The following is a 26,037-nucleotide window of genomic DNA, read 5'->3' on the forward strand; positions in this document are numbered from 1 at the left end:
GACAAAGCTGCTCTGCCAAACCCATTATCACAGCCTGGAATACTGTACACAATAATGCTTAGAGGGTTTACACTTAAAAAACCTACTTATTTAGCTTACACATCAGTTACTTAGAATTTCTAAAACAATATTTCTGCTTCAGACATGACTAACAGGAATAACTAAAATTCACTTAGTGATTTCTGTCATAAAAAACCCACCAAGAAATCCCACATGCTTGAAAGTGGAAAATTTTACTGAGTGTTTACTTTATTTGCTTCACTTGCTCTCACATGTTACCGAAGAACTGTATGAGAAGCACAGTCAGATTATGAAGTTCCTCACAGTTTTTAACATCTCAACCCCAGGTGACCAAGACTATCAGTTTATTGAAAGGGCAAAAACAAGACAGTAAGTTCAAAATGACAAAATTATTGCTCCATTATGAAGAACTAAATAATTCAAAACAGCATTTATTAGAATAAATATTTTTTTTTCTAAATGAAGAAATCAATCTGCAGTAACTGTGAAATTTAATTTTTTCACCATTAACATGGCTGTAAAGAGGAAAAAAAATAGTATTTACTAAATGGACAATTAAAAGAAACAAGAAAAAGGTCATTTTACATAAAAATGGTCGGTTCCATTTAGATATTTTATGTCGTGGTACAGTTTCTAAATACACAATACCTTGCAAAACACTCTAGGATTTAACAGCAAACACTTGGCTGTTCGATAACATGACAAGCATCTCTGATTACACAGATAAAAGAGCCTGTTGATCTTTTTATGACCCTCTCTCCCCTCTGCTGATTCATGGCTTATAAGTATTTGGCAAAGGGTAGCTTTCAAATTTCCTCCCAGGATGCTATTCCAGCTCCATCTGTCCCAGTTAACACCCTTCACATTTCATTACTAAGCTAAGGGTGTGTTTGTTCATGTGATGAGAAGGAACCTGGGAAAAAGGAAGAAAAGGGACAAGAAAGCAGAAATTACAGAACACAAAATCTTGACAGTGTTCTGTACCTTTTGGCAGAGCCCCGGGCTAAGAGCAACACTGGGACACTTTTTACAGATGACACAACCCTGTGTAAGGCTGTTTCTCTGTGACAAATTTGAGTTTTCCATCTCAACGTGTGTAATGCAGAGTTTCACCCACTCTTGTGTGCATATGTCTTCACACACACCTTGATTTCTTTTAAAAAAAACATAGCAAACTCAAGAAATCTGACTGCCTCAAAACTTCCCATGACACACCAGCTCTCTGTTTTAAGTAAAGACCTGCTCCACACAGACTGTTTGCAGATGTGACCACCCTGCAGTATTGGTATCTTCCGTGTCATCGGCTAACTAACAGGCAAGGTATGCATAAATCAAAGAGCAAGCTGAATATAAAGAAATATTTGCCCAGGTGTTACTAGATAATGGCAGTAGTTACATGTAGTTAAGAGACAGAAAATGCTATTTATACTTCCCAGTTTATTTTCTTGTTTTCATTGGACAATTTTAATTTAACACATCAGAAAATATTTAGAGAAGGTCTGTGCTGCCCAGAGTTTCTCAGGTAAATCAACAGCAAGAAAATCCACACTAGACCTGAAAAGAGCAAGGGCAGGGCAGTTCAAGTTGTGTTGGTGTGGTGCAGGTGTGTGCCACCACATGGCATCACAGTGCAACATGTGCTGGGTAGCCAGCACTAACCTCAAATAGTGACCAAAAATTCCTACCATCTGTAGTTAATCTCTTTGTGCAGAGTTTTGGCAAAGTCTGTCTAGAAAAGGGTTTTTTGACTTTGTTTCACTCCCCTTGCACTTTCACATATCTACACCAGTATCTTGAGTTCAAACTCACCAAATTCTTCTCTGTGAAGAAGCTGGATATTGCACAAGGCACCAGAGTTAGGAGGAGCAAGAGATGCAACTTGTATAAGGAGATCCAAGAGTTTATACTCTTGAAAATTTGACCCCAGGGTATCAAAATTATATACAAAGTGAATGAACCTACAGTCCCTTAACAGGCCACAGGGAGCCACAGAAAGTTTTGTGCGTATCTATTGCTCTGGGTAATGAGCTGTCAAAATGCTTTACTATTCATGAAGTAGGTCTTCATCATGACAAATACTCTAAGAATACAAAACAAAAAGTACTCCCAGATGCAAACAAATACCTGGAGTCCCAGGATAAGGGAAAGGACATTTTCACCAATTACCCTGGTGTGAATGCTTCATTTTAAGTTGACTTTTATTCAGGCAAGAGTCCACTTTTACAAGCAGTCATACCTGACAAGTGAAACGTCCTTACTTTTCCTAAAATCTGTAAAAACCACATAACTTTGATCCCCATCTCCTGCTGTTAATGAACATGGGGAAGCTACTCACTGTAATACAGGGAAGTGCTACAGGAGGTCTAAAGTACAGATTCATCAAATTTGTTTACAGATTCATTTCCTATTGAATTTATTTATGTACTCATTTGGTGATTTTAGTTTCTTTTTCTTAACAGATTTAGTTTCATCCTCAAATATGTGTTTGTAACATGTAGCTAAAATTTCTTTCTGGTTAAAGTCAAAAAAACCCCCAGTGTACACATTTTAAGGAACTGCATTTGTTTAGGAAGCATTTGATTTACTCTTTAAATGCCTAAAATGATTCTGTTATTGTCTATACTACTAAGTTCTCTTTTTCCTTTGACTTCTCTATCCTAGTCTACCATTTTGATGACTCTGCTGTCCTTGGGTTTTTCCACCAGAACAGTCCTCAACTGAAATTGTGTCAGATGATTTAAATCCTCTTGTGACAACACTAGTGAAAGAAAACACTTCATCCCCATCTCAGATCACCACATCACTGCTGAACATGGGGAATTGTCAAGTCAAAAAAGCCACTGCTGAAGTGCAGTCAAAAGTTCATCTTCCATCTCAAAAAACAACAAGGGGAATGCTGGAGTGACTGGGTGTTTTTTCATAAATATGAGAAGGAATATATGTGCTTATCTTTAGGATTAAATACACTCAGATATCAGTAATTTTCATAGCTTTGTATCACTTGAGGAATATTCAAAGTTGCAACCTTGATAGTCACTAAGACCTTAGTGAGAGACAGTAAGATTTTTTATTCTAGGCACTGCATTCAGGAATACCCCAATTCTCATGGTACATCCAATATGAATTCTCATCTTTTCTTTGCTCTCTATGAATTCTCATCTTTTCTTTGCTCTCTCTCTGCCTTTTATGAAGTGCAACAGTTTCATCTTTTTGTAAGAAAATACATACTATATATATTCATTTTCTTCAACAGATAGCTGTGGAAGTCTGGTAATTCATATAACAGAAACTCTTCTGTTATATTACTCAGTCCTTCTAATTGCAAATTTTAAACTGACCCAACAAATACATCTAAGTATCTTCACATGAAAAAATGCTTCTAATTCTAGTGCGAAAAATTACTATTTCTGTTTAATGGAAGCCTGTAATCAGCATGATTTACTTTCTTACTCCTAAGTTCAGAAGCTAGGAAGTGAATGAAAGAAATAGGAAATGGCTTAAAAATTACTATAAAACAGCTGAAATCAATGGAGTGTGTTTGAAACCTCTGACTTTGAAGGACAAATATTTGAAAGCTGTAGGTAGGTCTTGGTGATCAAGAAACAACCCCTTCAGGTGTTAATCTTGGAACTGTCACATGTGTCAAGCAATTTGGTGGTTTTAGTTGGATTTACTGACTTTGGTGGCTTGGGAGGAACATCACCAGAAACTCAAAAAGAAGGAGGAGAAAGTTCCTTCTTCTGGATGAACCAAAGGTTGTATTTTTCTTTTCTTTATTGAAATGCATGGTTTCAATAACCTCAGTGAAATTCCTATGAACACTGTATCGGGATTAATTATGCTGATAGTTTTGGTCTGTGTTTGGCCCCACCACCTGTGAAAGTTTTGCTCTTTCCCTGCCAAGTTATGGGAAAACAAGCACAGATAAATTGGAAAGTTGTCCTTGAAGAGAGCTTCTTGTATAAACTGTTTTAATTGGTGTCCTGTGATTGGTTAATTGTCCTCCAAAGTCGCTTGAAGGAGAGATTGAGGAGGATGAAGGACACCCCCATTTGGAAAAGACCCCCCTGAGTACAGTACGCAGGCACAGGGAAAGCCACACGTGCGCAGAAGAGATGCACTTACATAACCCAGAGGTGGGACAAAGGGCCTCTGGTTGGGTGGTGCTGGCCACACCTGGGAGGTTGTGGTCACTCAATTAATTGTATAAAAAGCAGATAGCTCTTTCTTGGAAGAGAGCTAGCTTTACCTCAAGGACAATGTTGCCTTTTGGTGGGGATGCCTGCCAGTTTCTGAACTTACTGACTCTCCAAGGATGCAGCTTCTGCTATGGGTAATTCTAGGCATTCTAGGTCGGTAAGATTACTTTATGGACAACAGCTGGGTAACTGGGGAGGTCGTGCTGGGGGCTTATTTCTCTCCTCCTTCCTGCCTTTTGGGTTTGTTCGTTTTGTTGGCCACCTCAATTCAAAATATTGGTTTTTGTTAAGCTTTTAACAGCGTCATGGTTTCAAGATTTGGTATGTTTCGAACCCTCCCTAATACAGAACACAATCCTGATTTCTGATCAGAAATACAGATGACCTCAAAAAGAGGTTGCTCCCTCCTGCTCCATGAGAATGTAGAGTAGCCACAAAAGTTGCCTGAAATATGTTTGAAAAAGTAAGACTTTTTTAAGCAGAGTGTATTTACTGATAAAATCAGCTTTTTATGAGTAAAAAGAATCCAGAAATTTAATGACAAGCCACACCTTTCCTCTCATCTACTGCTAAATCAAAATTCACCTTTGCTAATTTCTAAGAATTACACAGGTAATGTATCCTGGCACTTGAGTTACAGCAAGTTCAGCTGTAACCTTACTAGAAAAGCAAGAAGCTAGCATACAGAGAGCCATACAAAAAACACAGGGAATGTAGCCCAAGCAGGAAACTCTCCAGGCAAGCTGATATTAGTGAATATCATATCTAGTTGCCTGAAACATTACTCATACAGTAAGACTTCCCAATATCATCATACTCGAGTGCATCTTGACTTTATTATACTATTCCTTGATGCTCTACAGCTTTAAGGTGCTGTTTTTGTCAAAAACCTGCAGCCAGACCCTCAGCTGGCGGAGAACAGAGATGCTACAAAACTCTGGCTTTCAACCAGAAGCAAGTAGGGCTACTTCTGTAAACAGCAACTGCTGACAGCAAGATATGGAGAAAAAAGCATAAATAACCCTAAGTTACTTCTACCTCTGTGGCTCCTTTCCTCTGAGACTCTGCTGTCACTATTTCCACAAAGGTATTCTGCCATTTTATTTTTTTCTGCAGGACTGAGCAAAAGAAAGAAATTCAATAAAGCTGCCTTTCATCTTCTCAAAACCCATCCTTAAAGCTCCCTGTGTCACATGGTATCCCTGACCTTTAGTTACACCAGGAGATCACTATGACCGCTTTGACCATCACAGCCTCTTATTTCATGAGGCTCCATCGCTGCCCAAGCAACATTTTCTTTTATCCTGAGGCTACAATGTTTGAGATTCTTTCATTTTTCTGTGTGGTTGGCTAACACAATGCTGTGGTACCAGCCAGTATGTCCCTAGTCACCGTGAGAACAGAATTAGACAGATCTCTTTCTCTTTTTCTCTTTCTTTCTCTTTCTCTTTCTCTTTCTCTTTCTCTTTCTCTTTCTCTTTCTCTTTCTCTTTCTCTTTCTCTTTCTCTTTCTCTTTCTCTTTCTCCTTCTCTTTCTCCTTCTCTTTCTCTCTTTCTCTTTCTCTCCTTCTCTTTCTCTCCTTCTCTTTCTCTCCTTCTCTTTCTCTCCTTCTCTTTCTCTCCTTCTCTTTCTCTCCTTCTCTTTCTCTCCTTCTCTTTCTCTCCTTCTCTTTCTCTCCTTCTCTTTCTCTCCTTCTCTTTCTCTCCTTCTCTTTCTCTTTTTCTTTTCCACTTTATCTTTCTCCTGTCTTACTCTGTCTAGGCAAAGTGCAGCTCTCATATTCTACCTCTTACTCCACACCAAAAGTTTGTTAAGAGGATTAGGAGCTTGCCGAAGTTGTAAAAGCTGAGAGCTATTGTTACTTGAAGTTTGTTGCAGGAGTTGGACCTTGTTGGAGCTTGTAAAATTTAAGGGTTTGATAGCCAGCACTTTTGAAACTAAATAGTGTCTAATTGCCAGAGAGAATGTAACTATATCATAAAGCATGAGAGTTCCCTGATACGTGGACTGGTGTCTTTGTTCAGGCTGATGAGAATTTATAACTAACATCATGCCCCCTACCAAATGGGTCATGACATTTGGGACTCTTAGCCTGTTGCACATTTTTCTGGGAGAGAATCCTTGTGTGATCATTAGAGGGAAATGCAGAAATCTGAGCATTAATCCTGAATCCAATCCTTAGCTGATGGCTTTTTGTGATAACAGGTGAAATGGTATGTCTCAGAGCATATTTTCCAAAATCGAAAATTGCAAAATTACACCTTTTTTTTTTTAAATTCTAAGTCCTATTGAATGCTCTCAATATGTAACGAAGGCAATCAAAGGCAATGAAAACTGCCTGGCTTATTGAACCTACACATTCTCATTTTTCAAACAAAAGAAGCATTTCAGACTGAACTAAGGGAAACTAATGATCAATGGTAAGTAATCAGGACCATTAAATTTATGCATATTTTTATTTATCTTCTTATGCAGATTCTGCCGTGTTTACGTACTGTTTTCATTAATAGACCGGTGCAGGGTACGTTCATTTTACTGGCTAATTTGCTTGAAACTAATTTCTCGAGGCACAGCCCAGTGAACTAAAGTGCCCATAGGTTTTGTGAAAAATATAACAGCACTTTCCATTAGTTTTAAAGATCAGCTGCTTTATTACACAAAATACCTCATTCCTTACCTCAGTCAAGAAATAGGGATGTTTTAAATTAGATAATTAATTATTAGAAAGTGTCTGCTCTTCCCCCAGAGTGTAACCAAAATGAATCGCCATTTCAGTTCATTTTAACTTCTTCTCTTAACACTCATATAAGCAGAGTTGTTAAACTCTTTGTGTGATCACCGAATCTTAAATCTATAAACCTCATCATCTCAGCAGGAGGTTTTCATCCGAGGTCTCTTGAGCCAAACCCAGATTGCATTTTAAAATGCAGGCTCATAACTTCATTCTAATGTGCTTGAAGGCCATGGTTTTCTGTACCAGTCTGGAAATCGGATATTTCTAATATTACCACCTCCAGGAGAAAAACATTCAAGAAGAATCTCCACATATTGCTACCCAGTGGTTTTTTTTTCACTTGTATTTCATAAACAAACATAAAGGAAAGTTAATAATGCAAGTAAATCTTTGTTTTGGGGTTCTTGCTGCCAGCCCACACAACTGCAAGATGATAAAGTGAAAACTGCAAAACAAAAAACCCCACAAAATTGAAAATCACAGCTTGTTTAATGTTGCTTAGCCTACTTTATTAATGATAAGCAACAATTAAAAGCAAATGAGCAAACAAAACCAAAAAAACCACCAGATGCACCTTGTATGTCTTAAATTTTATTTTGCCAGCATCTACATGAAATGTAATCCTATTCTTCATGTCGAAAGGAGAGACTATTCTTCAGAAGGCAGTTGAACAATGGTTTAAGCTCACACAGACACTCAAAATGGGGGTTATAGAGGGGCATGAGTCTTCATGCTCACCCCCAGTAAGCGTCATATTTACAGAGAAAGTGATTCTGACTGTCCTGCCATGCACTGCTGTGAGGAGTCTGCCTCTGTCTCCTCAACCTCCCCCTCCTGCAGGCAGTGGGAGCTGCATTTTGCCCCTGAACCTGCCCTGTCCATGATACAGCCCTGGTCCCACAGGTCTCCTCTGTGTGCAGGGCAGGGGAGCCAGTCCCCACATGGTCTCCCTGAGCTCACCCCCAGTTACTCAGGCCTTTCCTAAACTGGGCATCAAAAATGCAAACACCAGTGCACTCAGAGGGGCTGAGTGCACAACATCCACTGCTCTTCCCCCATCCTCACCCCAGCCATTTCTTCCCAGAAGGCCCTCAGGCAGGTTGGGTGTGATTTACCCCAATAGACCCATGCTGAAAGCTCCCAGGTACCTTGCCTATCACATTCCCAGAAATATGCTCAATGATTCTCCCAGGAACCAAGCAAGGTTGATTAGCCTGGAGCTTCCCCCTTCAGCCAACCTTTCTGACTTCATGGGATATGGATGCAACACTTGCCTTTCTTTGGTCACGGGGGTCCTCCCTGGACCTCCCAGAGGTTCCAAATGTCCCTCTCTGCAAAGGCACTTGTCCAGCTCCCAGCACCCTTGGATGCAGCCACTGGCCCACTGGCCCAGGGTGAGGTTGTCTCAGTCACCCCAGCTTGATGCTCACCCAGTGCTGGTTATTTCTCTCCTTGGCCCACCTCTCTAAGCACAAATGCCTGGCTGGGGAGGACTCTGCCACTATGAGTGGTTAGTTCCTCCCACGCCCACTGCCACACCACCCCACATTTTCTCTGTCAGACCATCCCAATAGCATCACTGACCACAGTCTCCTTGCACCACCCTAAACTTAAGTGCCCCAGACAAGACATCATCCTGTCTGTTTCCTGCAGGGAAGTCTTCTTTAACTATCACCCTCCTTTTTTTTTCCCCTTTGCTCTCTCACCTGGTTGGTACCTGTAACTGAAAAAACAGACTTGGGGAAGAGAGCTGAGATGTGACATCAGAAATGATGAGTTTCCAGCCTCCCCCATCATGGAAGTTTCTCATCACAGCTCATTTGGGGATGGTGCCTTAGACTTCTCTCCTCATTTGCAGTTAGCTGTTGGCTTTGCGGGGTCTTTGCAAGACCCTGTCAGTCTCCTGTTTGTCACACAGCACATTCTGACAGGCACCACTGCCCCCACCCTGGGCATCTCCACAGCCCAAGGCTGAGGCTACAGCATCCTCCTTCGAGGTCTCTGGTGTTCCAGGGAAGATGGTCCAGCCCATGCCAGAGCCAGACTTGTTTGGCACATCAACATAAATATTCTTGCAGGAGAAAACAGCCTTCTGCAACACTTACATTTGAAAGACAGTGGAGTTCATTTTGGATATAGTGTTACTGAACAGGTATGTTGCAAAAGGCTGACTTGGCCACTTTGTGCTAGAAAAAGTTGATAAATATTTTATATAATTGCTAACAAGCAACCCAGATTAAGGGGCCCAGACAGGATCAAAAAGAGATTCTCAGTTATTAAGGCACAACACACCTAATTCAGTGCTGGTAGTTTTTCCTCTCTGTTTTCGCATGAGACACAAATCCAAACCTGAATATGTAATCTAACAGCCCAAAATTTCAGATAGGTTTTATCCCATTCTCCAGTAGGCTATAATACATCAATGCATCTGGTTTTTTTTTCCTGAAGGTTCTCTAAAACTATAAAATCCTAAACTATGTTTATAGTAATAAAAAATTGCACATCTGATCCGAAGATTTAATAACTTAGTTAGGATGTGAAGTGACAGCTTGCAATACAGATAATAGTTTTTGGCAAAGCTGCAGACATTAATCTAGGGACAGCTTTGGTGTAAAGTTATTCTGCTGTATTCAAAAGAGGTGTCTTTGCATTATTAAAATCAAGAGAAGACACAAAAATCCATATTCCTTAAAAAAATTATATCTGAAAAACAACCTACTTTCAATATCAAGATTGGATTAACACGTACCAGAGCCTTTGGTCTTCGAACCATCCACTGAAAAATCAAAAGTCCCCAAGTCCAAGTCAGTTCAATTTACAAATCGAAAAAGAAAATAAAATGAAAAGAGATAAAATAATAGTCCAGAGAAAAGAAGCACTGGGTTAAGGTATAACATAAAGCTGAAACCTGAAAACACTTTCAAATAACACCATGTTTGACACAGTGGAGCCTTTTGTCTGTATTTCCTGCCCTGAGTGTACTGCAGCTAACTCTAGTTCTTGGCCATTATGACTTGTAACACTGTTAATGTTCAGAATTATTAGAAGGCTTTCAATTATCTAAAGAGTTCCTGGAAAAAATAAAAAGTCCATATAAAGCCTTTGTGCAAAGGGTGAAATTAGGACCTCATGAAAACCTCAGGCTCCAAGAAACAAAAAAAATCCAGCCAAATACAAGAGAATTACACCTCTTCCCACAAAAATACGTGAATAAATAAATAAATTTATTCTTTACTCTCCCATCCCAGTAGATGTAGTCTAAAAATTCAAGGTAGTTAGTGCTAAACAAACTAGATCACTACAGAGATACCAAGGATAAATATATTTGTTTTTAATGCAGGAAAACATTCCCTGGAAATTTTTTGACAGCCTGAGATAGCTCTACTGAATGCAGAAACCTGCAAACATCCCCACCACTCTTCACTTTTTGGTGGATATTGCAGAATGTAAATACTATATAATGACCTGCCCTGTGTTAGTACTCAAAGATGTGTTAGAAAAAGCCAAAAGCCAACAAAAATATTGCATGGTAGTACAGTAATGACCTGTCCTCCAGAGATAATACATCCCTGTACAATTCATGCACTGCTGTTTATAACCAGACTACCATGAGATCTGACAGGATCAGGTGGTGACACATCCATGCTGCTCCAAGAACAGCATTGACAATACACTACAAATTCTACAGAAGTGTAATTTCTTCAAAGTCCTCATTTCTACCAGGAAAATAAGGGTTCTGCTGTTCCTTAGAGAGCATCAAGACTAAATACTCTCCTTTTTCCCCTTACAGCAGTAGGAAGCACGTGGCACAGGAATGACCCCATTCCTTCCTCAGTCACTGGCAGAAGGATGTCTACATGTGGAATGATGTCTACCTGCGGAATGGTGCCAACCTCTGGCTGTTCCCCAAAGCCCAAACTCCAAGTGAAGCTAAAGAGCAGGGGTGATTCAGGGAGGGTACTAGTCAAAAGAACTAAGTGTTTTATTTTTAAACCACATCAATTTTGAAGTGGCACCTTTCATAAGACCAATTTCAACAGACATACACTGCAGCCTGTAATCTACCAGAAATTCAAGAACAGCTGTAATATGTCTAAAATCTTCAGTAGTTTTTCTTCTGTATCTTAACAGAAAAATGGGGCAGAGCAAAACTAGACCCTTTCCAAAACTGCTTTTTCTACAGAAAATTTGTTCTGAGATCCTATATTATATTAAAGGTTTTTAAAAATTAGTCATAGAATCATAGAATCAGCTGGGTTGGAAAGGACCTCCGAGATCATTAAGTCCAACCCTTGATCCAACACCGCCATGATTACCAGACCGTGGCACTAAGTGCCACATCCAGTCTCATCTTAAAAACCTCCAGGGACAGAGAATCCACCACTTCCCATTCCAGTGCCTGATTACCCTCTCTGTAAAGAATTTCTTCCTAATATCCAACTCTCCAGCCTGTCCAGGTCCCTCTGCAGAGCCCTCTTGCCTTCCAGTTGATAGACATTCCCCCCAGCTTGGTGTCATCTGCAAATTTACAGATGGTGGACTCAATCCCCTCATCTAAATCATCAATAAAGATATTGAACAGAACTGGGCCCAACACTGATCCCTGGGGGACACCGCTAGTGACCAGCTGCCAACTGGATGCAGCCCCGTTCACCACCACTCTCTGGGCCCGGCCCTCCAGCCAGTTCCTAACCCAGCACAGAGTGCCCCTGTCCAAGCCATGGGCTGCAGCTTTTTCAGGAGTATGCTGTGGGAGATGGTGTCAGAGGCTTTGCTGAAGTCCAGGTAGACACATCCATAGCCTTCACCTCATCCACCAGGTAGGTCACCTGACCATAAAATGAGATCAGGTTGGTCAGACAGGACCTGCCCTTCCTACACACGTGCTGGCTGGGTCTGACCCCTTGTCCATCCTGTAGGTGCTGTGTGATTGTACTTAGGATGATCTGCTCCATAACCTGGCCAAGCACTGAGGTCAGGCTGGCAGGCCTGTAGTCCCAGGTCCTCCTTCCGGCCCTTTTTGTGGATTGGTGTGACATTTGCCAACTTCCAGTTATCTGGGACCTCCCCAGTGAGCCCGGACTTTTGGTAGATGATGGAAAGCGGCTTGGTGAGCTCTTCTGCCAGATCCTTCATCACATTTGGGTGGATCCCACCTGGTCTCATAGACTTGTGAGGATCCAAGTGACTCAGCAGGTTGCTAACTGTTCCCTCCTGGATTACAGGGGGGTTATTCAGATTCTTATCTCTTTCTACAAGCTCCAGAAGCCAGCTGCCAGCTGGCTTCAGAAGGCAACTGTTACAGAAGACATATATTATGCTATAAACAGACTGGGCACTTGCAATTTCAATTTTAAGAGTTTCTTCCACATCATTTTGAAATGAAAAAGAAATTAGGATCTCCTGCATATACAGTAATGAATGAGAATAATACTGAATGGCATTAACAGAGTTCTCCTGAAGCAGCAGTTCCAGATGATTCCCTGTTTGTGAGAGACCTGTAACTCTTTTTGTAAATATTTCCACTATTCTAATGCTTCTCTCTCACACACATAATGAGATGTGTATGCAAGCAGTTGCTGTGCTTGAGCTGGTACTACAGGGGATCTAATACTACAAATTTTAGCAGACATAAGTCATCAAATCTCATTATTCCTCTTAAAAGTAGATGCCTTTTTCCACGTGATGCATTGAGCTTTGTTTTCAGATTTCAGGTTGTGTAGTCTGGGGTGTACAGACATGTCAAGAATATAAGGTGGGGGTCAACACCACGAAAAAGCTTGATGTGACCCAAAAGACAAAAGATTGTTATGAAAGATGCTAGCACAAGGCTTCATGATTATCTGCCAGACTACACCATTCATAGGCTGAAAGTGGAGCTTCCTGAAACTCAAAAATCATTAAAAAATGAAAAATGTTTTTTTGCTACAATTCTTCACCTCTGTAAATGCTGCCCCTCTAAAGACAATAACTACAAAAAAAGTTCAGAAAAATTATTATAATTAAAGTTCAGTGAGCCTTATTCCAGTGAAGTTGCGATACAGTTTTGGAATAGTCCTCCTTCCCTCCTCTGCCTCAAAAGGAAATTTTTACTTAGGATTTAAAACTCTGTTAGCATTTAAAACTCTGTTAAGATTTTTCTACACGTACTAATGCCATAACCACAACTCATTACTGATGGAAAAGGAACCAGTGTACCTATTTTTAATTATTTATTGCTTTTACAGGAAATTTTTTTAAAAATATTTATTATGAAAAACAAATAAACAAAACAACAAAACAAAAATAAAAACAAACAAAAAAACACAATGAAGCAGCAGACTAATTGGTCAAAATTAGTCAATCACTAGTCTCAGACATCTTGAAGAGTTTTCTCTTTATCCTCCTGAAGTAATTGAAGCATGTAATGATTTTACTCATTTCACTTATTCTTTCTTCCTGCTCAGCCTTCAGCTGGTCTGAGTGGAGGAGCCAGAACCACATTGACTCACCAGTACTTTTAAAGCAGTTTTCTTGCTTAGAAATAAGCCAGAGCAGAATTTCTAAGACAGGCAGCTCCTCCTGTTCCACTGAGAGTACACAGGAGGTCCGGAGTCTCCTCTGTTTTGCAAGGCCCAGGAGGGATCTTTATCCACTGGATAAATATTTGCAGCAAAATACTTAGGGAAGGAAAACACAGTAATCTGTCCTCAACAAAATAACCTACTAGGTTAGTTAACCAACACTGAATCTGCCCCAGGATGGGAAGATGGCCACTCAGGGCGGGGAGATAGCTGAAGAAATACAGAATTTGCTCCTCTGCCTTCATCTATCCAAGGAAATACAGACAAGAACCCATGGATACTCATGGATCTGAACTCTCAGCGTATTTCCACAGTGGGACATACAGAGCTCTACACAAGGCAGGAAGAAATCTGGCATTCCATGCCTTAGGGTCAGTCCAGAAATCTATTCCTTGGAAAAAAATGTGTAAAACTGTCACTGAGAAAACTATCTGTAACTCCTCTTCTCTGAGGAAACCAGGTGAGGACACATCTGGTGTCCAACAGCCCTGTCCAATCCACTCCCTCCTCCCTGTGCCCACTTCCTTGCACCATCAGTGGCACTTGGTTGGTCCTGCCCTGAGTTATCCCAACAAGATAAAATACCAGGAAATTTTACTGCTTTGCATAAGACCATCAGCAGTGTTGAAATCTGGGTGAAGTCAGTGGCAAAAGAATTAGATGGGCTTGGCCATAGTGTCAGATCTTACAGGGCATACCTACTCATCTCAGCCATGTCTGGCAGTAAAAGAATTTGGAGATTTAGGAATTTTACTATAGATCAGACACTTGTTCCACTCCTCTGTGTACAAGATGTTCTGAGCCACATGTCAGAGCTGTACCTTTTACTTTTCCAAGACCCAGCACTTGGCCTTGTTGAACCTCATCCTGTTGGAATCAGCCCAATTCTCCAACCTATCCAGGTCCCTCTGCAGAGCCCTCCTGCCTTCCAGCTGGTCGACACTCCCCCCCAGCTTAGTGTCATCTGCAAATTTGCTGATGGTGGACTCAATACCCAGCAGTGACAGAAGTTGTTGTAGATGAGGGAGAGACAGATTGAAAGAAATAAATGCTAAACAAAAAATAAATCAAACATCTCCTATTTCTTATTTTTCATGCTCATGCTTGGTGTGTGCAAGTCCTATCCAAAAGTATTTCTTGTGTTGTCTGTTGTAGCTTCACGATTGCAGAAACCCAAGACATGGGTAATCAGATGGCAGAAATTACTGTTACTTATACACTGCTGTCAGAGCTCTCCATAATTATGCAGGTTGACACAGCATCCTGACAATGATAAGAAAAAAAAGCAGCTTTTGTAGAAATTTTGTCAGCCTACTTACACAGCAAATAAAATTACTGTAGCTAAAAATTGGCAAAGCAGTCATCTCTTTCACGGTTTTTTTGTCTGTCAAAAAGTTACTATTGTGAGAATACTCAAAAGATATATAAAAAACCCCTCTCTGTCTAAACTGTAGAGAGTAGGGCCACAATCTGGCTGTGCACAAATGCCTTGTGCTGTTTAGAACTGAAAACTACCAAGGAAATAGTGAATTGCAAGTGGAGAGGGACAGGAAGAACAAAAGAATGTTATCTGCAAAAACACTAAAACAAAGTCCTGCTCTGTATTTAAATTAAAAATTTGGAACTCTCAGGTTCAAATTCATGGTACTTTAATAGTCAACACATGCAGTCCACATCCCATGTGGGCAAGGTACTGTTGACTGTTTAAACTCTTGTATGTACAGAATTATAGTGTTCTGATAAAAGCATTTTCTTGTTAGAAATTTTCTCAGTAGCTTTAACCAAGAGTCATCACTTGATGCAGATACTGCATCCTGGATGGGTTGTGCCTCTGGATCTGACCCCAGACTCCCACACACCCACCTGGGACCAGAGACAACAGAGAGCACCCCACATCCAACATATCCAATCTCCTATCTCCTCTGGGGGAGGTCTGGCTCCCTCCCCTGCTCCCTGTGGTCTCCAGGGTCTCACACAATGCACACGTTTTTTGCTCGTTGGTTTCCTGCCAGGATGTGCCAAGGATCCAGCCCTGGTTCTGCTCGAGGAGCACTGATCTGCCTGATCCTGCTTATCCATCCGCTGCTCCTCCCTGTTGTCATCTGCACACTTCCAGCTGGCTGCTTTAAATATTGTGTTTAAAAATTGTAACTCCTCAAAACTGAAAATTTGATGTTCTGCTGCTGCAGGTGGAAGAGCTGAGATAGTCCAGGATTCTCCATTTAAATGGCACAGATGAACTAGTACTGTCTTCTCTATTTTCAGAAAACTTAACCAAATTCTTACATCTATCTATGCATTAAAAAAACAAACAAACAAACAAACAAAAAACAAAAACAAAAAACCCCACACCAATCTCTTCCCTACAAATGGTCCCTTATTAAAAAGTTTTAGGGGAGCAGAGTGAGGAATACTATCATTATTCTCAAAAAAACCCAAACAAACAAAAAAACCCCCCCAATTCTAGGCATTTTTTGGTTATATATAACTATACTTTTGTTATATATAAACCAAATTTTTAGTTGAAATACAGAGCTCTGCAAGCTGAGTTCACAGGATGAAGAGATCTTATTACTAAAACTTCTAAGTATCAGACCAGATGTGAGGCAAATAATTGGATATAACTCTCTAAAGTGAAAATATACCTAAAATACAGTATGTATCCAGACAGTCACTACACTTTATGTAAAATTAAGATGTTTTCAGATATGTTTCACATGATAATGCATTCACACACATGACATATTAGCTAGATTAGCTGGAGACTTTATTAGATAATCATGGTTTGCTTCATTTCTCAGTTTTTAAAACTTAAAGTATAAGAGCACCCCCGCTGTGATGAAAGGTAACACAGCTTGCAGATTAGAGGGAAGAAAACCCACACAAAAAAACAAACAGAAAAACCCTGCAAATATATCCGGTATATTCCCACAGCAGCAAGATTGGGATTTGATAAAACCTCAAAGCATGAGGAGATGGTGCAGGTTCTGTGCCTCCAGATTTGTGGCATACCAGGTGACAGTTCAAATCCTTGCTCTCAGAGCATCCTAGTCCACAACTGCAGCTACTGCTTTTGAATGGACCCATGCTCCGGTTCTGCAATGCAAATGGACAAAAGCTGCTCAACCGTCTACACATATTGCTAGAAAATCAGCCGTACCCTGCTGTCACTACACACTGTAAGTAGTTCTCCCTTAAACATAAGATCCAAGTCTTCTATAAAGAGAATAACCTAGACCCATCATCACTTATTCCTCAGGCTGACAAAACACACTGACTTTAGGATCCTGTTGCCTTTCCCCTAGGTTCTCCTCTTAACTTTAAGTGAAAATTGTGTGTAGGTCATCCAGTATAAGACAGCATTTTCCAAAGGTTTTAATTTTGCAGATGTTGATGTTCTTACAACCCTTCTTTGGGTTTGAATCTTTTTTTAACTCATCTTTTATTTTCTAACAGATCATCTGAGTAAGGTTTCACTGTGAACATTTTGAAAGCTGAAATAAATTAATATCCGTTTGTCGTTCAACTCATATTTATTCAAACTCAAGCTGGGCTTCAACTGTGCTACAAACAAGCTCAGTGTCATAGAATCACATAATCATAGAATGGGTTGGGTTGTGAAGGACCTTAAAGATCAACTCATTCCAACCCTTGCCATGGGCAGAGACACCTTCCACTAGCCCAGGTTGCTCCAAGCCCCATCCCACCTGGCCTTGGACACTTCCAGGGATGGGACAGCCACAGCTCCTCTGGGCAACCTGTGCCAAGGCCTTACCACCCTCAAGCCAAGAATTTCTTCCTAATATCTAATCCTGCTTGTAATACAACACTAACCATCATTCAAGATTCCACAAATACTCCTGGCTCTGTGGCTTACCTGAGTGTGAAACATTTAAGAACACAAGAGGATTAAAACAGTAACATACTAACTCCTATGTGACTCACAGTAAATTTGAGAATAATATAGACTTATCTCCTGACTCTTATAGTTTCTTAAACTCCACTTCCCCGGACATCTTCACTCTGAAAGGGTATCAGGGTGTTGTGAATTTTTTACTGCTGTTGTATGGACACGTGCAGCATAAACAGTTAATTTAAGGTATAAAAATCACCCTCTTAATAGAAGGTCATTGTTTTTTGAAATAATTTTCAAAGTGGATCATTTCCTTGATTTTGAACCTGATGATAACTGGAAAAATGTAGAGGAGAGAACATAAGACCGTATCCCTTTTCACTATGCTGCCATTGATACACAATCCTGTATGAATTGTATCCCTTGAAAAAAGACGTAAAGGATAAGGACATAAAGGGTAGTGAAACAGGTAGCTGGACACATAAAAAGCCCCCAACTAATAATACCAAAACTACTAATTCCAGTTATAACAACGCATGGCTTGACACCAAATTCTGTCCTGGGCTGACCAGACATGTACAGAATGCAATAGTATATCCTCTATATGCTTTCTGGAGGCTATACAAGCAGTCATGGAAAATCAATTTGAAAACAAATGTAATTTGTTAAAAGAACAGTGAAAATCATTATGCAGGGTCACACTGTCGGAAGTTTGTGGTGAAGCAATTGCCATCCAAAGATGCAAAGACACTCAGTAAAACAGAATAATCTTGGTCTTTAAAAGTCTCTGTGATCTTTTCAGCCTTTTAGTATAGTTACATGAGAACAAAGCCACAGTTTACCTCTCATTTTCCAGCACTCTTACTCCTTGCAGCTCATTCCAGCTGCAGAATGAGGCTTTATAGAAACTTCTAAGCCTCAGAGAGAGTGAAGGTTCCCACTGAAATGGAGAAAAAGCAACATCTTTGAAACTGTTTCTTCCAAGTCGCAAAGTATTTATCTTGGGCTGACAGGACACAGACATAAAATAAAGAACTAGGCTTGACTGGTTTTGGCAATGTCAACATCATTTTTAGACACAGCACACATAAAAATTCAGCAGCCTGCTAAGTGGAAAAGGATGATACAACTTAGGGATCAGCTTCACTATAAAGATGACACAAATGGTAATTTTTCAGAAGGTCCTGTTGCAAAGCCATTTATCACCAAGACATGGGATATACTGATTTACTGTGCACTTACAGCACTATTACCATAGCTGATCAGCTTATCCTATGGCCTGAGGTAAATCTGGGGACTGAAACAGCCATTGGTTTTAAATTATGTTTTCCTTTCCTTTGATCACAATATTTACTGACTGTTCTGAAAGGTATTGGCTTATTTGTCCCTAAAAATAATACATGGTGGGGATTAAGGAACCTGTATTAGAATACATGAGATACACTACATTTTTTCCACCTGAAATAATCTCTTGTAGTCTGTGTACTCACCCTGGTAGTTTCTGTCTCATCCACTGCAGAGCAGAACACTAGAGTGGTTCTCGTTCAAATTTGACCAAGGAACAACAGCAACAACAGTAAATGCAAAAGCTTACAGCTGTTTTGAAATACGTGTAAAAGGACATTGCTTATTAAAAATGCATCTACAGCTGTCTTGCAAACTAAGGGGTAGAAGTCACTGTATCCTTGAAGCCTGGTTTTATCATGTACTTGCATATAAACACGTCTGAAGATCAGGCTCCTATTACAGTGCATGAGACTGCAAATTTATTAGACTGGCCAAGAAGAAGAAAATTACAGTCTCCCATTGAGATGACTTTTTCAACATTATCATTATTTCTCAATTTTCTCACCCTTCTCTCTCCTTTAAAAGCAACAACAACAAGACAAAAAAACCCCAGACTTGCTGATATACTGTGTATTTGTACCAAACACAAAAAGCAAAAGATGTTTTTAAGACATTATGAGTAAATAGGATTTTGACTTCCATCATTACTTTGCAGAGCCCCAACAACAAAAAGCAGTTGGTATTGTTCTTTAACAGTAGGTTTGAAATGCAGGTCAGTAATGAAGTCTATGACTTAACTTTGATCTGCACTTGGAATTTACCCCAAAGGGTGGGGAAGAACCAGTCACTGCACTTCCACAAATTTTCATCGTACACCATTATTACATTAATGGGCTCTCCAGCAAGTGATGTTGAAACAATGTATAGGCAAGTTTTGCATTGTTCAAAACCTGCTTTCTAAAGAGTTTTGGTTACTTACAGAGTCATTGTAACTTTCAAAGGATCTATTAAAAGTAAACGTTATGACAGCCTGCAAAATTAACCCAGTATATCAGACCTGTCAAGCAACATTTTGCTCTGTTTCAGCAGAAAGAAAAGACTGTATAATTTTTTTCTGTTTCATTTGAAGAGCCAAGGACAAACCTTCAACTGAAAAGCTTAAGCAATCACAGAGCAAATGGATTTTTTTTCCTTCCTATTTCACTCCTGCTAGAAAATCTATTAAGTTCTCTCTGTTCTGAAGTTACCTAAAACCGTGACAAACTGTAGAATTTAATGAGAAAATGTCCCAGATGTGAACTACAGTCCTACAGAAGCCCGATGCAAAGCACTTATGACAAGTCTAGACTTCGTGGCACATACAGCTATCATTTGTTTAAAAAAAAAAAAAAAGAAAAGAATTTGGGGGATAATCTGCAGGTACAAGGACACATTGCATAAGCTATCACGTGTTCACTGTAACTGTATGAATGTTACCGGATTTTGAGAATCCACCGTGCTGAATAATTTAAGGTCTAATAAAATATTCAGCTTTACTGATACACTGGTTTCATTTTAAAAAAAAAAAGGTGAGGGGAGCAGGTCTAAAAGTCAATGGGAATATTCATCAGGACAACAGTTGTTCTGCTAAGCTCGGGAAAGGTACAAGTGGGAGGATAAAAAGGTCTCCAAGCCGGGTGGAATCCCAGGGAGGGACAGAACATCCGCGGCACAAAGAGACGCTCGGAGCTCGCACAGGAGGAAAAGGCCCCGCGGAGGGACGCGGGGGACAGGAGAGGACCCTTGATGGTTCCGAGGGGACCCAGGGTGGTCCTGGAGCCCAGCCCAGCCCCTTCCCCAGCAGGTGTCCTAGCGGGAGTCATAGGTTGGACCGGATGATCTCAGAGGTCTTTTCCAACCTAACTGACTCTGTGATGCGACGGAATGGGCAGTGCGTGATCGCCTACCGCCCCAGGCAGCCCCTTCTGCTGCGGGGACCGGTCCCACAACCCCTCCATCAGCTCGTCGCAAGATGAGCTCCTACAACTTTTTTAATGCGAGGAGGGAAAACCCTCATAGCCCGCACTAACCAATTATTATAAATAATAAAGAGAACTCCCAAGAGCTCTAAAGTTATCTTTCTGGGTTAGGGTTGGCTTTCTAATTCTTTTATTTTTATTTTTTTTCCCCTGGAAGGGGGTGAGACACCCAGAAGGCGCCGTTGGTGTTTTAGGTGGAGATGCCCTAATTAGGAGGCAGCAAAAGGGTGGCCTGGCAAGAGCTACTCGCTGCTGCCGAGATGCTGAAGCCCCCGAACGTGTTCGCAAAGTGTTCCGCGGTTTGCTGGGTATGTGTGTTGGAGCTCAAGTCTCCAAATTTACAATGAAGACTGGTGACTGGGGAGGGCTGGCGAGGGGAGGAAGGGAAAAAGAGACGTGGAGAGCTCTGCGGATATTAAACGTAATCCAGATGAGAGGCTGGGAAGATTTAAGCTCTCACGTCGTTTCTTTCCCCTCTATTTAAGCATAGTTTCAAAAACAGAACGCATCTGAGGATGGATCTTCCTCCGGCTTGTGTTTCAAATGCAGATATTTAAAAAAACCCCATACTTATCTACAGAGAAAAAAAAGAGAGAACAGACGGCGGTAGCCGGCTCTGAGCCGCCTCCCCGCACTTGCACTCGGACTTTGCGGGAGCTCCGGTGCGACCCCAATCCCCGGTCCGTGCCCGCTCCATCCCCGGCGCCCCCCGGGCGCTCACCTCGGGCGGGGCGCGGCGCCGCCAGGCTCCCGCAGAGCGCCAACCAGGCCAGCACCGCGCGGCTCATCTTTCTCCTCTTCCTCCTCCTCTCCGCCGCCTTTGCCGAGGGATGAGAGCGGTGCCTCCGCCCGGCGCTGCGTTGCGAGGATGCTAAGGGAGGGTCCAGGTTCCCCGGCCCAGTGTAGCCTCCGCTACACTCCCACAGCCGCTTTCAGCGCCCTATGCGCGGCGCGGAGCCCGTCCCGCCGCCCTCTCGCTCTGCGCGCCCGCCAGGTGCCGCCGCGCCGCCAGCATGGCCCTGTCTCCTCCTCCTCCTCTCCCTCCTTCTCCTCCTCCTAGGGGCGGTGCCGCGGGACACACCCAGGTCGCTCCCCGCCCGCGATGCGGTGTGGGACGTAGGATGTGGGATGCAGGATGAGGTATGCGGAATGGAGCGCCCGGACAGGGATGGGAACCCCTGGCTCATCGCGCGGATGCTCCCGCAGCGCCCTGTTTGTGCTCCCTGTATCCTTGGAGTTCCTCTCCCGTGGCTTAGTCCCTGTGGGTACCCGCCCTCTTCTATGAGGTTCATGCAGGTGTTTTACCCTCCACACAGGTATTTTGCCCTCCACAGGTGTCCCGTAGGTGCTGTCCAAGTCATGCACTGCCTCAGCTTAAAACTCTTCCTGAATATCCAGACAGGGAACTTGGATAGAATCACAGTCATGAAATGGTTCGAGTTGGAAGGGACCTCAAAAGTCTTCACATCCCATGGTCAGGGACACCTTCCACTAGACCCAGAAGATGTCTGTTCTTCCACTCCTCTCCCTCCCCGGGTAGGATGCTGTCCTGCCCGCTACTAAGAGGAAGTTAAAGCAAAAATGCAAGATGTGCTGAAATTTCAGAAGTAGTGCAAGGGGAGGACGGGAAGATCTGCTGTGAGACCACTATGTACTTTTTTATTCTTATATCTTTTCCCTAAGTGGGTATATGGAGCTACAAGAGTGAAAAAAACCCACAAAAACTAATTGCCCAGTGGTCATCAAAAGTCTCTTCAGACATTTTACGTCTGTAATTTGCATCCGCTCTACATTCCCTCATAGCAAAAGACCCAAAATTAATATTATATTAAGATATAATGCAATTACCGAGTGAGAAGGATGTACTGAATAGCAGGATGTACTGAATAGCACTGCGTTGTTAAGAAGCATTTCGGCAGAAGCTGTGGGCTGGTTGCATGACAACAAGAAGAGACATCGTGAAATTAGGAGGAGTGGAAACTACCCGTTAAGTCGTTTGATCTGTTGGTTATTTTGGCTGGCACCTCAAAGTAATTCCAGCATTTCATTTTGCAACCCCTTTGTCTACCATTAAACGCCTGTCAGTGGCAGGGTGATAGCCCTTCCCTAAAGCTCTGGTTTTACATCTCAGCTAGCAATTAATCACATTTTTCGTTGACATTGAAAGTGTTTTGGTTTCAACACACTGCATTGTCAGTAAAGATTTAAAAGGATCAGGCTTTTTTGTGCTGGTTAAACTATGAAATTAACAGAAATAACACACCTTCATAAAAAGCATTTGACACCCAGAATACCAGAGCATTTTCTGCTTTGGGTGCAGACCAGTGGTGCATGCACCAAGTGTGCACTGCACCCTTCATGAGGGCACAGGCCTCTTCAGTGGCCCTCAGCCAGCAGTGGTGGGGCAGTGTAGAATTATCCATCCAGCTAGGACAGATAAAGGGAAAAAAAAATCTCCCCTACATTAATTTAGCTCATACCGGTGGAGAAGATACGTTTTCACAGGCTGCAAACCAGCATTTCTGTGTGGACACTCAGTAGCTTGTTACATCCACCAAAACTTCCACTGTCTTCACTATAATGTGCACAATTCACCTGATAGCACTCATGTGGGCTGCAGTCATGTCTTGGTTTAGCTGCACAGACACACCTACGATTGCATCACTACCTCCACAGCAACTTGGATTTTACATGTTAGTCTCCATGTCAGAGATCTCCCTGAAGAACTGCTGTCTGGAAGGAAAATACTTTTATTTCTCCCCAAGGGTTGCTTTGCTGTGAATATAGAGATAGTGGAAATTTAGGAAGCCTTAACAAAGCTCCTGATATTAATGCATTGTTTCTCCACAGCAGTGCTAATTTTACTGCTTATCTCTGTTTTACAACCAAGAATCCAGCTGTCATAATTACAAGGCAAGCTGCACTATAGCTGCTGTGGCAGCCCAGCATGCCTGCACCCCCAAGTGGCAGGCTTGCCTGGTTTTTTTTTATTTTTCTTGAGGGAATAATCCTGTAATGCACCCTCTTTATTCCTCCAATTAGGATAAATCTAAAGGGCCTAACTACACTCGGTACTGGGAAGCCTTTTTCTGTTGAAAGCCCTGTGCAGCTGATTAAAATGACACAGTAATAGTTTTGTCAAAGCTAGGGTATTGTTTATTCAGCTAAAAGGGATGAAACAACAAAAGGCTTTTATGTCTCCTTCTTACCTAAAGTGCAATGTGGTTTTGTTTTCAGATTTTCAGTCAGTTTTATTCAATAAAATCCATTTCCCCACCTCAGAATAATAAGACTGTTCCTGCAACTTTCTTGTTGCCATACTCTGCTGAGCTTCTCTTTATCTGCTGCTTCCTCCTGCTTGTTCTCCTGTGTTCCTGGAAGGACCTTGGCTGGGGGCTGCTGCAGGAGGTCTCCTTCATCTGACACTTTCCTTCTATCCCGTTTACTTTACTTAGCACAGGGTAACACATCATCCGGCTCCAGTTCAGCTCTCTGAGGATGGCTCTGACGTGTAGACTGTCCCTCACAAATCAAATGTAGTAATGACTTGTACCTAGGTTTTCTTAATGTGGATTTCATTAGATGTATAAGCCACACTGTGCTACTCACTGTTATAGCCTGGGTTTCACTCAATAATTCCTTTGCTGTTGTGCTGTGGGCTCGCAGTTCTTCAGTGCTGCATAGCAAATATTGTCATCAGGGTTGTTGTGGTTGCAGCATCTCCCAGCACTCTCCTTCTACAGTGGCCAGTCCCTGACCTGACCTTCTCAGTGAAGAAGCTGACCTGACGTCCTTCGTTGTCCTCTAAAGTCCAGAAAGAGTGTATATTTGCCATTTCTAGAGTATGCTTTTCTTGAAGCAATGGCCTCATTGACAGCAGGAAAACATGCCTTGTGTCTGTCCTTTGTAAATACTACAGGTATGCAAACATCATTTTTATGGGGAAAACCCCAACACCAAAGGCATCCTGACAGTTCTCTTTCCCTTATCCTGTTACATATCTGCAAATCCTTATTGTGTTCCCAACAGTAAAGGCACTTTGCTGAAATATGGACAAGATGGGACTGGGATGGTACAAACCATTGCAGCTGAAGCTGACATTCTCACCTTTTATATCAATATTAATATTTATACTCAATACATAAACACTTTTTTATTTTTTTTTTTTTCAATTTATCTGCAAGGCAAAATTCTTCCTTCAGTCATCTGAATTCGTGATATACTTTCTGTCTTGGAATTTTAGACCAAAGTGGGCTCAAGAGCTGCCAGATATTAACCCTTAATAATTCTATCTTCCTTTTTTTGCCATCCATAGTGTGAACATAGGACATGAAGACTACTTTTCATTTTCCAAACTGTTTCTACTCTTCAGGATAATTTCTGCTGAATTTTACTTAGCTGCATTTTTCTACCCAAATATTTATTTTATTTGTTTATTAGTCACTCAGGATCAAGAACTCCTGTGCACCCATTTTTTTTAATGTTCTTAAATCTAAATGATCAGCACTTTTTAAGCACTTTTAATCAGGAATTTCTGCCTAACAGAATTACCAGATAAGGGACCACAGGGACTGCCGTGGGGATCTGCAACATCCCTCCCTTAGGTTAAGGATCCCTATTGACCTTCCAGAGTAGAAGAGGTAGAGTGGAGAGACAGATCAGCTGCTGTTTATCTAAGGCAAACCCCCAATATTTTCAACTGGGAAAGAGCTATTCCATGTCTGCTAATGTCCCCAGTTTTTCCTTCATCTTACTTTCGTGAGTAGCTTATTTTTCCTGCATTATTTTCTGTCTTGCCTCACATGCTCAAATTAACCCTTTGAAGTCCTGCAGTATATTAGACAGAAAAAAATTATATCTATTAGAAATATAGGCAGTCACAGTGCCCTTATATAAAGAGCCATCAGTGAAGGAACAAGAATAACAGATCTGAAAGTATGACATGAAGATGTTTTTAGCATAAGAAACAGAATAATGGTTAATGTTCAATAGCAGTGACATCAGGTCTAACACTTGTTACACAAAAGATGAACCGAGTAATTCCCACCTGTGCTGCAGCAGAGACAGAGTAACAGCTAATCCTTACTGTTTGCCAAGCTCTTGCTGATTTTAACTGTCATCTAGACAGGGTAAGTGTAACCTGCCAATTACCCTGTAACACCTTTAGGGTATCTTGGATACGGGCTTTGTTTAGGAGATTAGCTTTATCACCGCCTGCCATCACAGCACTGGCCAGATTGGAGCCTTCTTAAAGAGAGATCAGGACGGGTTCAGAGACCAGGGCGCACAGGCAGAGATTATATTGCCACCTCCGTTGTAATTAGGGCTATAAAATCCGTTGCTGCACGCTGCAGAGCTCCC

The 26,037-nt window shown here is 41.5% G+C and overlaps 1 protein-coding gene across 3 annotated transcripts in view; it reads right to left on the reverse strand.

The window, feature by feature from the left end:
• The window catches only part of EDIL3 (EGF like repeats and discoidin domains 3), a 223,540-nt gene extending 201,885 nt beyond the window's left edge, over positions 1-21,655 (reverse strand). For all 3 annotated transcript variants that reach the window (XM_027635017.1, XM_027635018.1, XM_027635016.1), the window contains exon 1: positions 21,398-21,655. In XM_027635017.1, coding sequence (XP_027490818.1) covers positions 21,398-21,464 — 67 coding nt within the window. In that variant the 5' untranslated portion in view covers positions 21,465-21,655. The remainder of the gene's footprint in view (positions 1-21,397) is intronic.
• Positions 21,656-26,037: the final 4,382 nt, after the last annotated feature.

Source organism: Corapipo altera, unplaced genomic scaffold (genome assembly GCF_003945725.1).
Source record: "Corapipo altera isolate COAL_440 unplaced genomic scaffold, ASM394572v1 61411, whole genome shotgun sequence".
NCBI lineage: Eukaryota > Metazoa > Chordata > Aves > Passeriformes > Pipridae > Corapipo > Corapipo altera.